This window comes from Vigna unguiculata, chromosome 11, assembly GCF_004118075.2.
Source record: "Vigna unguiculata cultivar IT97K-499-35 chromosome 11, ASM411807v1, whole genome shotgun sequence".
Lineage (NCBI taxonomy): Eukaryota > Viridiplantae > Streptophyta > Magnoliopsida > Fabales > Fabaceae > Vigna > Vigna unguiculata.
This window is the reverse complement of record NC_040289.1, coordinates 36,358,561-36,370,231: the sequence shown is the minus strand read 5'-3', so window position 1 is coordinate 36,370,231 and position 11,671 is coordinate 36,358,561. Positions and strand designations below refer to the sequence as shown.

General features: G+C 44.9%; 2 protein-coding genes across 2 annotated transcripts; both read right to left on the bottom strand.

Moving 5' to 3' along the window:
• Positions 1-3,609: 3,609 nt before the first annotated feature.
• LOC114170403 lies at positions 3,610-5,712 on the bottom strand. Its single transcript, XM_028055881.1, has one exon. The coding sequence runs from the start codon at positions 5,710-5,712 to the stop codon at positions 3,610-3,612; it is 2,103 nt and encodes a 700-aa protein (XP_027911682.1).
• Positions 5,713-8,809: 3,097 nt separating this feature from the next.
• Positions 8,810-11,671, bottom strand: LOC114169933 (heat shock cognate 70 kDa protein 2). The gene is made up of 2 exons (XM_028055335.1): positions 11,346-11,671; positions 8,810-10,776 (listed from the first exon to the last, which is right to left on the bottom strand). Exons 1-2 carry the CDS (start codon positions 11,557-11,559, stop codon positions 9,041-9,043), a joined length of 1,950 nt encoding a protein of 649 aa, XP_027911136.1. The 5' UTR covers positions 11,560-11,671; the 3' UTR covers positions 8,810-9,040.

The following is an 11,671-nucleotide window of genomic DNA, read 5'->3' as shown; positions in this document are numbered from 1 at the left end:
TTCATCGTCTCTTCTCTTCGTTGGCGGTCGGCCGCGTTTTTATTGTTTGTTAGCGTTGGCGATCGATCGTGCAACTCTTGCTTTTACTACGGGCGATCGGCCCTGTAATTGTTTAACTTGTCAATTTTTCTGAATGTCGTTAAGTGATTAAATGGCCGGACGATCGGTATTCAAACGCTACATTCGCTATCTCGATTATCCGTTCCTCGCGGCTGGTTTTTGCGCGTTTAATTAATCTTTTTAGACCGTGGGTGTTATACCTCGACCGATCAAGACAGCTCGTGTCACTTGTTTTCCCGTAGGGTAATTAGATCGCTTGGATCGGTGCTGACTGAGCGGGATTTCCTCTTGGAAATCCCTGTCTCGATCGGTCAGGCTTTGCTTGGGTCCCGTAGGGAGCCCCATCGGTCAGGTATTTAGACGGAGTTGGAGGAAACGCTCATTTTATTCATGGTTAACTGTAATACATTTTGAGGTGTGACGCGTTCCATGTGTTGGGTATTCCCTTACCGCTCAGGTACTCCAGCCGATAGGCTCCGTTCTGCAGGTTCTCGGTCACACGGAACGGGCCCTCCCAGTTTGGCGCTAGCTTTCCCTGCGTTGACTTCTTCCGCGCATCATTGGTTTTTCTCCAGACTAAATCTCCCCTGGCGAAATTTCTTGGTTTGACCTTCGCGTTATACCTTCTTGCCACCATCCTCCTACACGCCTCAGCTCGCACGGTTGCTCGCTCCCTTCGCTCGGTCGCCCAATCCAGCTCCTCGCGCATTCGTCCACAGTTTACCTCTAAGTCCTGCATTTCCCGCCGAAGGGTCGGTTCTCCCACTTCGACCGGTAGCATGGCATCTGTACCATACGTCAAGTTGAAGGGCGATTCACCGGTCGTCCCGTGTGGCGTGCATCGGTAGGCCCAAAGGACTTGTGGCAGCTCGTCAACCCACGCTCCTTTGGCTTCCCCTAACCTCTTCTTTAACTCGGCCACTATCACCTTATTCATGGCCTCAGCCTGGCCGTTGGTTTGGGGATGTTCGACCGAACTCGTCACGTGCCGTATTCCTACTTGCCGATAGAAATCCTTCAGCTTCTTGTCAATAAACTGGCGACCGTTGTCGGTGATGATCGTATGGGGAAGGCCGAAGCGACATATGATGTTGCGCCAAACAAAAGAGTGGACCTGCCGAGCGGTGATATTAGCCAGGGCCTCCGCTTCGACCCATTTAGTGAAGTAGTCCACCGCTACAAGTATGAACTTCTTCTGCGCTCGGTCGATTGGGAAAGGTCCGACGATGTCCATGCCCCATTGAGCGAACGGCCACGGTGCTGTCAAACTGCGTAGCTCGGTCGGGGCCCTCTTCATATCGTTTCCATGGGCTTGGCATCCTGCGCATTTGCGTATCATGGCTTCACAGTCTTCTTCCATGGTCGGCCAAAAGTATCCCGCTCGGAGTATCCTTGCTTTCATCGTCCGCCGTCCGGTATGCATTCCGCAGATGCCGTTATGGACCTCGTTCATGACGTATGCCGCCTCATCTGCAGATAAGCACTTAAGGAGTGGCGCTGTGAAGCCTCTCTTGTATAGATCTTCTCCGATGATTACGAAACGGAGCGCCCTCTTCCTTTCCGTCGGTCTGACCTCTTCTCCAGCCTCGCACCTCTTTAAGAGTTCTCGTATCTCGGTAGTCCAATCAGCCGATCGTTCTGTTGCAGCGCATTCTCCCGCCGAAGGTCTCGTCAGGGTTTGCCTGATAATCGTCTTCAACTGGCCCTTCTCCTTTCCGTCCGCCAGCTTGGATAGCCTATCGGCTCTAGCGTTCTCCGCTCGGGGGATGTGGTGGATGGTAACTTCTTCGAATTCTTTCATGGCTTCAACAGCCTTGTGGTAGTATTGAAGCAGCAAATCATCCTTGACTTGGTATTCACCCTGTATCTGCCCGACAACGAGCTTCGAGTCGGTGTTACACTTCAACCTCGTCGCTCCTAAGTCTTTTGCTAGTCTTAATCCGGCGATCAGCGCTTCATACTCCGCCTGGTTATTTGAGGCTTTAAACTGGAACTGCAAGGAGTGCTCCACTGTAAAACCGTTCGGTCCTTCAATGACGATTCCCGCTCCGGCACTTTGTTTGTCCGATGATCCGTCAACGAAGAGAATCCACGTTTGCTCGGGCGAAGGAGTCGGTCCTTGGAGTTCGGCTGCAAAGTCGGCCAAATGCTGCCCTTTGACCGATCCTCTAGGTTCGTACCTAAGACCGAACTCAGACAACTCAACCGACCAGGCAATCATCCTACCGGCCAAGTCGGGTTTTCGAAGTATCTTGGCTATGGGATGATCGGTTCGGACGACCACCTGGTGACTCTGGAAATACTGACGCAGCCGTCGTGCGGCCGTTAATAGTGCCAAGGCTATCTTCTCTATCAACTGGTACCTCGTTTCCGCACTCTGTAGAACTCGGCTGATGAAATAAACAGGCCGCTGCTCCGGGACTTCTTGTACCAAGGCTGCGCTGATCGTGTCGTCTGTGACCGACAGGTATAACTGCAGGGGCAGCCCCTCCACCGGTCGGCTCATGATCGGTGGTGCACTGATCATCTCCTTTATTTGTTGAAACGCTGCCTCACACTGGTCATCCCACTTTTCCGTAGTCTGCTTCTTCATGATTCTCAGGATCGACCTCACCTTCTCTGTCAGCCTGGGTAGAAATCACGCCAGAGAAGTCAGTCGCCCCAGCAACCGCTGAACCTCCTTTAAATTTTTAGGGCTCCTCATCTCAACAATAGCAGCGCACTTGTCGGGATTCGCCTCTATGCCTCGGGCCGTCAGCATGAAACCTAGAAATTTCCCTGCCGGTACCCCAAAAACACATTTCTCTGGGTTGAGACGCATGTTATATTTGCGCAACCGGTGGAAGACCTCCCCGAGGTCGCGTACGTGCTCTTCGATCGTCTGCGATTTCACCACCATGTCGTCCACATACACTTCCATGGACCGACCGATCTGCCCACGAAAGACCCGATCCATTAGTCTCTGATAAGTAGCCCCTGCGTTCTTTAGACCGAACGGCATGACCTCGTAGCAGAAGTTTGCTCGATCCGTTATGAACGCCGTTTTGGATTCGTCTGGGCCATACATGGGAATCTGGTTGTACCCAGAGTACGCATCCAGAAAACTCAAGTAGTTGTGCCCCGAGGCCCCATCCACCAGCCGATCGATGCTGGGCAGCGGGTAGGCGTCCTTCGGGCAGGCTTTATTGAGGTCGGTGAAGTCCGTGCACATCCTCCATTTCCCGCTCGCCTTCTTTACCATGACCACGTTCGCCAACCAGGTAGTATACTTAATCTCCCTGATGAACCCCGCCCCTTCTAGCTTTCTCACTTCTTCCTCAACCGCCTTCCTTCTCTCTTCCCCCATCTTCCTTTTCTTTTGTGAGACCGGGCGGGCTTCCCTAAAGATAGCCAACTTGTGAGACATCACATCGGGATGGACGCCCGGCATATCGGCGCTAGACCATGCAAACAAATCTTTGCTTTCTAAAATCACCGCTCCCAGGAGCTCTTCTTCCTCCGCGCCCAGGGCTCCCCCGATCTTCGTGAATTGTCCAGGCTGGCTTCCGATCAGTATCTCCTTTGTTTCTCCTTCTGGTTGCAACCGATCCTCCGTATTCGTCCGGGGTCTAAGTCTGTCATGGCAACCTCCGATCGGTGTTGCTTGCGCGGTCGGCTGTGAGGTCTGATCCTCAATCCCGCAGCGTAGCATTGCCTGGCGACCTGTTGATCTGCATGCACCGTGCATATCGTCCCCTTGTCCGACGGGAACTTCATGGCCAGGTGGAGGGTAGACACAATCGCTCCGAAAGCGTTCAAACAGGGTCTCCCTAACAACACATTGTAGGAGGTGTTAGCTTCAACTAACAGGAATCTAACTCTTACCTCCCGACCGTCCTTCCGTGAGCCGATCCTGGTGCGGAGATCCACGTATCCTCTCGTGTCCACCCGTTCGCCTGAGAAGCCGACTATCTGCTCGTTGTATGGCACAATCAGGTCCTCGGAGAGGTTCATCCTCTGGAAGGTCTTCCAGTATAAGATGTTGACAGAGCTTCCCTGATCGACCAACACCTTCCCGATCCCATACTCGGCCACCTCTATCGAGATGACCATCGGGTCATCATGATCAGGATCGGGCGCCTTGAAGTCGTCGTTCGTAAATGTGATGGGAGGCATCAATCGGACCTTCTTCTCAACCAGGTGAACCGATTTCAACGCCCGAACGTGTCTTTTCCGAGCTGCAGAGCTTGATCCTCCTCCGGCGAACCCCCCGGAGATGGTGTTGATGTAACCCCTCAGGGGTCTTTCCTGGCTACGGCTGCGGCTCCTTCTCGGACTCCGACGCGACCGGGATGGTTCTCTCCTACGTTTCTCGCCCTCGGGCTCCCTTTTCCTCTCCGAACGGGGTGGAAGGACCTTTCTCATCGGGCTTCGGTGCCTCACCGGGCTCCGCGGGGGACGATCTTGCCGAATGTACTTCTTCAAATGCCCTTGTCGAATCAGTTCTTCTATTTTGTCGCGGAGCGTGTGGCACTCTTCGGTGGTATGCCCGATAGACCGATGGTACTGGCAATGCTTACTCCTGTCGGCATCGGGTGGCGGAGGCTTCTTCCTAATTGCTGGGAGTGAATCGGCACTAAAGGCCTCCTGTAAGATCCTGGCCCGGGGAACAGCCAGGGGAGTGTAAGTTGTGAACTTAGGTGGCGGGACCCTCCGTTCGGTGGGTCGGGTTACAGGTTTGCTCGGTCTAGAAACGGGCGGCTTTGTGAGTGCTGCATCCTCCTTCTCTCTCTTCTTTACTCTAAACTCCTGCATGTCTTCCATCTGTATGAATTTGGCCGCGCGTTCCCTCATCTCCTCCATCGTCTGCGGCTTCTTTCGGCTTATCTTGTCCGCAAAAACTCCCGGCTGGAGCCCGTAAGAAAAGTGATGTCGTGCAATCTCGTCACTGAGACCTTTTATCTTGACCGACATTCGATTATACCGATCGAGATAACTCCTTAGCGATTCCCCGTCCTCCTGGCGGATGTTCACCAAATTGTCGACCGTCAGAATGGCCGGTTTCAAGGGCGCGAACTGCGTGCTGAACCGCGCTTTCAGAGTAGCAAATGAGTCAATACAGCCGGTCGGCAGCTCTGAGAACCACTCCAGCGCCTCCCCAGTCAATGAAGTCGAGAAGACTCGGCACCAGATGGGATCGCTGACAGCGTGAAACATCATCTGATGCATGAAGACTCGCAGGTGGTTGTCTGGATCGGTCGTGCCATCGTACTTGTCAAAAGTCGGCATTTTCCATTTCTCCGGTAGCGGAGTTTCTAAGATATACGAGGTGAATGGGGAGGACCCCGACGCCGGGATCGGTAGTCTTGATGGGCGGCCCCCGTTGTTTGCTCCTGAACTCTCCGCCACCGTGTGTGACGGGTTTCCTCTTGAGCCCTGCGTCCTCTCCACCCGAGCGGCCTCCCGATGCTGTACCCGACTTAACCTGTTCGGGTCAGGCACGGTCGGTGTCGAAGGGACTCCTTCCTCCTTCCGCCTTAAGATGACATTCTCTTCCCGCAAAATCTGCATCTGAGCTTCGTAGTTCCTCTGCATCTCGTCCATTCTTTGCTGCATTAACCGTATCATCTCCCTAGTATCCGCTTGATCATCTGCTAACCTTCCTCCGTCCATGTTGCTGTTTCGGTTCCTCGTGGTAACCATATGGGTAAATTCTCAATGGAGACCGCTCGGCCCCACGGTGGGCGCCAAAATGTTTCGGGGTGTAGGGACCAAGAGCCTACTATGAGAACCTCTTCACTTAATGCTGTCTCTTCCTTCTCCAATAACTTCAGCGAAATCCTCTCCTTAGCTCGATCGGTTGGGTTGACGATCGGGGTACCTGCCTAAAGTACTCTGATGCTTAAGTTAGATGATGCCGATCGGTGTGTCGATATATCAGTTGTAATAAATGCGTAATTAATCATCTTACCAACCTACCTTTGGGCTCTATTTATAGCCTTCGACATGGGCCTGCAATTAGGGTTTCTTAATCACGGCCCAATGACCTCTTAATGAAGATTAGTGACTCGTTTATCCGATGATCATTAACTTAAGCTATATAACCGTGCGACCGATGGTCACTTGGCTGGGTTAATATCACATTTTCCACTAGCTGACGATGTATTTTACCGACCGATTGGTTAATATCAGATACGGTCCGTCGCTGCTGTCCTACCGATGGGTCCCCCGAGATTAGGAGGTCCCTCGTAGCTGCTTTACCGACGAACCGATGGGCTCTCAAGGTTGGAGGGTCCACTCTGTTGATTGACCGATGGACCGATGGACCCTTAACGACAGAAGGTCCATCGCTGCTGTTTTACCGATGGACCGATGGTTCCCCAAGGTTAGAGGGTCCACTCTGTCGTTTGACCGACGGACCGATTGGTTTGGTATGGTCGAATCGTGACTTGTATGTTCAGCCGGCTGGCCTATGGATGTTCAGCCGGCTGGCCTATGGTTCTTGCTTCATGGTTAGTAATGGCCGACTGACCGATAGGCATACTGTACAGTGATAATTGGAACACGTAACCATCTTTCTCATTCTTCGGCTATCTCTTTTGATATACAAGAAATTGAACAAGAGTTCAACATTTATTATAAAAAAATTATAATTAAAAAAGTTAAAATGCAAAAGAATAATATATAAAACATGACATTCATATGGAATTAAAGAGAGAATATATTCACCGAGTGAGGATTAGTGTGTCATAAGTTTTATTTTTACTGATTTAACTAAATAAAATTAAGGTTATTAAAATTTGACACCTTCATGAAAAAAATACAAAATAAATATTTTTTTTCATACTGACCGCATGTCAATTTGCAAAATCACGATTCAAATATTATATATGATAAATCAGAAAAATTAGCTCATATTTTTTATGAGAAACGAGCTAGTTCTGTCTACTTTTTTATAGACTAATTGAGGAACGGATCAAAACGAAGCATACGGACTGCATCGTCATTCTTAGTTAATATGATAGTGTTAATGGTTATAATATCTTACATAAAATATAATAGTGAGGATAACATATGTGATATGTGAAATATGAGTATATACAAAACACAACAAAGGGTTTAATAGTTTTTTATGATTCTTTTAAAAATATTACATTTTTATTTATTTTTTATTGAATACTAGTTGAAATTCATTACGCATATGTGTGTGTTTTTTTTCTTATAGATGACTAATTTAATTTAAACATAACTAAATTTAAATAAATAGTAGTTTAAAAGATAAAATGATAAAATAATTATTTTAATTTAAAAATAATAATTAAATTAAAAGTAATGATCATTTAATGAGTAAAAATTCAAATGTAATTATTTTAAATTAAAATAACAATTACCAAAATGGATAAAATTGGAAGAGAATGTAGATAGAAAATAATTTTTTTTATGGAGAAGTAAAGACACATGCACCATACACATGTGTCCACTTTTCTTTTTTTATTGTAAAAAAAGTATAAAAAGTAGAATTATTTATTGAAAAAAATATATATTGAAAAGTATAAAAGTCAAATTACAGTATTTACGGATTAATAAAAAACAGACTCTTAGAATATATAGGAATAAAAATATATAAATAAACTTTTTCGCAAAGCTTAAAACTCAAAAAAAAAAATCAAATTTCCTCACTTTGCTTCTCTTCTCTTTATTGTATCTTTTTATTCTTGTGATTTTTTAAAAATTCTTGTTCTTCTTCTTACACATGATTGACCTTAAAAAAAAGGATTAAATATATTTTTTGTCTCTCAAGTTTCAGTGAATTTTAGAATTAGTCTATCTTCGAAACTTTATACCAATTTAGTCCTTCATCTTTAGAAATATGTAGATTTAGTCTTTCTTACCAAATTTTATGAAGTTTATTTGACATTTTAAACGCATTTTGTAATAGTATTTGAGTTAACATTGAAGCAAAAATGTTTCAAACGGTATAAATAATTCAAATACTATCATGAAATGCGTTTGAAACATCAGATAAACTTAATAAAATTTGGTTAAAAAGACTAAATTCACACATTTTTAAAGATGAATGACTAAATTAGTCAAAAGTTTTGATGAGGGACTAATTCCAAATTTTGCTGAAACTCGAGGGACAAAAACATATTTAACCCTTAAAAAAAACTAATCATTGTCAACTTTTTAAACTAATTATTTTTACAAGTACCTATGACAATAAATATTGTATTAATGATTCATCCATACATAAAAGTTTTTATATATAAGTTTTTTATAATGCACTTGCATATATTTTTAGTTAGGTGTTGTCACTAAAATGATGAAGGTAAAAGTAAAATAAGGAAACCAAACAATTATATTATGAAAGAGAATGAATAAAAAATAATTATGCCTTTTGATGATAAGATAAAAAGTTTTTTTTATAATAATTTGTTTAACAACTATTCTAGTAAAACAATTATTAGATGTGAGCGTAAAAAAATTACACTGACAATAATTAACTATTATTTGAAAATATGAAAAAAAAAATCAGAAGCAACCCATAAAACCAAATTTGTGTTAACATAAGATAGTGTTTTGTAGGGAAGTTTCTCAAGTTTTTTCTTAAAATTGTGTAATCTTTTCATTGGGCCACATTCATCCCATGCATTAAGCCACATAATTTGAATATTTTAGGTCACACAAACAGTTTCAAAAGATACGTAAAGGTAGAGGTTGTTTTGCTGTTTGATACAGTTGCTCGTATATGTTCCCAAGTCAAATAATCACAGCAGCAAAGTCATTTTTCATCTACTTGTAATGTTCCAGCAATCATAATTGAAAGGCTACCCTGTAAATGGGTAGCAAACTTCATATCATTGTGTACATTGAAACAGGAAAAAGTACATTAATGAAAAAAAGGGAGAAAAGGTAAAGTAAATAATTCCAATTAAAACATTCTGACAACAGATCTAAGGGTCTTGGCAAAATCAAGAACACCCCATCACAATTGTTCTGCTTAATCGACTTCCTCAATTTTGGGTCCAGCACCGCTTCCACTGGCAGGAGCAGGACCATCCTCATCCATGGCACCACCAGCGTCACCACCAGCACCTTGGTACATCTTAGCGATGATGGGATTGCATATGCTCTCCAACTCCTTCATCTTGTCCTCAAATTCATCAGCCTCGCCAAGTTGGTTCCCATCCAGCCATTGAATGGCTTGATCAATAGCATCTTCTATTTTCTTCTTATCATCAGCAGGCAGCTTGGAAGCAATCTTTTCATCTTTAATTGTGTTCCTCATGTTATACGCATAATTTTCCAAAGAATTTTTGGCCTCCACCTTTTTCTTATGCTCCTCGTCCTCTGCCTTGTATTTCTCAGCTTCCTGCACCATCTTTTCAATCTCTTCCTTGGAAAGCCTACCCTTGTCGTTGGTAATTGTTATCTTATTCTTTTGTCCGGTGGTCTTGTCCTCTGCAGACACGTTCAATATACCGTTGGCATCCATATCAAAGCAGACATTGATCTGGGGAACACCTCTGGGGGCAGGAGGAATTCCAGAGAGCTCGAATTTTCCGAGCAAATTGTTATCGCGGGTCCTCGTACGTTCACCTTCGTAGACCTGAATCAACACACCGGGCTGGTTGTCGGAGTAGGTTGAAAACACCTGCTCCTTCTTGGTTGGAATGGTTGTGTTTCTGGGAATCAACACAGTCATGACACCTCCCGCTGTCTCCAAACCAAGGGAGAGAGGACTAACATCCAACAACAGAAGATCCTGAACTTTCTCATTACCCTCACCACTGAGAATAGCGGCCTGCACTGCGGCACCATAGGCAACAGCTTCATCGGGGTTGATGCTCTTGCAGAGCTCTTTTCCATTGAAGAAGTCCTGCAATAACTGTTGAACCTTAGGTATCCTAGTAGAACCACCGACAAGAACAACATCATGGACGGTGCTCTTATCCATCTTCGCATCCCGCAAACACTTCTCCACGGGCTCCATGCATTTCCTGAAGAGATCCATGTTCAGCTCTTCAAATCTCGCACGGGTGATGGTTGTGTAGAAGTCAATACCCTCGTACAATGAATCAATCTCGATGGTGGTTTGAGCGGTGGAAGAGAGAGTCCTCTTCGCCCTCTCACATGCGGTTCTCAATCTCCTCAATGCTCGCGCATTTCCACTAATATCCTTCTTGTTCTTCCTCTTGAACTCCTGAACAAAATGGTTCACCATTCTGTTATCAAAATCTTCACCTCCCAAGTGAGTATCACCAGCGGTGGCTTTCACCTCGAAAATTCCTTCCTCAATGGTGAGAAGGGACACATCGAAAGTACCACCACCAAGGTCAAATATGAGAACGTTCTTCTCCCCGGAAGTAGTGGCCTTTTTGTCAAGCCCGTAAGCAATGGCAGCCGCAGTAGGTTCATTGATAATACGCATAACATTGAGCCCCGAAATGACCCCAGCGTCCTTGGTAGCTTGACGCTGTGAGTCATTGAAGTAAGCAGGGACAGTAACCACGGCATTCTTCACTGTAGACCCGAGAAAGGCCTCCGCAATCTCCTTCATCTTGATTAGAACCATGGAAGATATTTCTTCCGCGGAGAATTGCTTCTCCTCTCCCTTGTAATTCACCACAATCATAGGTTTGTCACCGGGACCAGAAATCACTTTGAACGGCCACAATTTTATGTCACTCTGTACAGCAGCATCACTAAAACGCCTACCAATCAAACGCTTAGCATCTGCACGCGCCAAATCAAATCAACACAATCAGCAAATGATTCAAAAAAAAAAAAAAATTTGTCTGATAATTGAGGACGCATTTTGCACAGGTAATTCAATCAAGTAATCATTTAACCATCTTGGGAACCCAAAACAGCTCAATTAAGTGCTTCTACTTATCATGCAAAATCTAATCAGTTCAATTAAGTGCTCCAAACTAACCATGCAAAATCAAACTAGTTAAAGTATGTGATTGTTTAATAAACCTTACATCGCTAAAACGCCTACCAATCAAATGCTTAGCATAAACGCAGCTACCAAAATCGACTAGCAATCTAATTGAATAACCAAAGATTCTTTTAGAAGCACAAAAACAACGGTATAACTTCACTTCTGTAGTTTAATTTTCTTTATGTATATAAAAACGAAAAGAATCATGACAATAATACAGACTAACTGCAGTTATATTAGAGAGAATTAGAATTTGACCTAGATCGACATAAATCTCGACAACATGACTAAGAAATCAGTTAATGTGACGACAACTGCAGATAAGCAAGGTATTACAGGATGTTTTTAGAGTGCTTACCGAAAACGGTGTTGGTTGGGTTCATAGCGACCTGGTTCTTCGCCGCATCGCCGATCAACCGTTCTGAGTCAGTGAAAGCAACGTAGGATGGGGTAGTTCTATTACCCTGATCGTTGGCTATGATTTCAACACGATCGTGCTGCCAAACACCAACACAAGAGTAGGTGGTTCCCAAATCGATTCCTATCGCAGGACCCTCGCCTTTACCGGCCATATTTTCTGCTCACAACTGTTTTCCCTAACGGAATTAGAACTCGAATTTAGATAAAGGAATCAAAAGTTACGGCAATTTCTTGAACTGAATTGAGAAGGAAAGGAGGAAGTGG

Bases quoted from the DNA above. Each gene is read 5' to 3' on its own strand.
- LOC114170403 (XM_028055881.1), bottom strand. From the start codon at position 5,712: ATGGACGGAGGAAGGTTAGCAGATGATCAAGCGGATACTAGGGAGATG.
- LOC114169933 (XM_028055335.1), bottom strand. From the start codon at position 11,559: ATGGCCGGTAAAGGCGAGGGTCCTGCGATAGGAATCGATTTGGGAACC. The intron at 10,777-11,345 runs GTAAGCACTCTA...TGGCGCGTGCAG, and splicing joins CCCAACCAACACCGTTTTCG to ATGCTAAGCGTTTGATTGGT.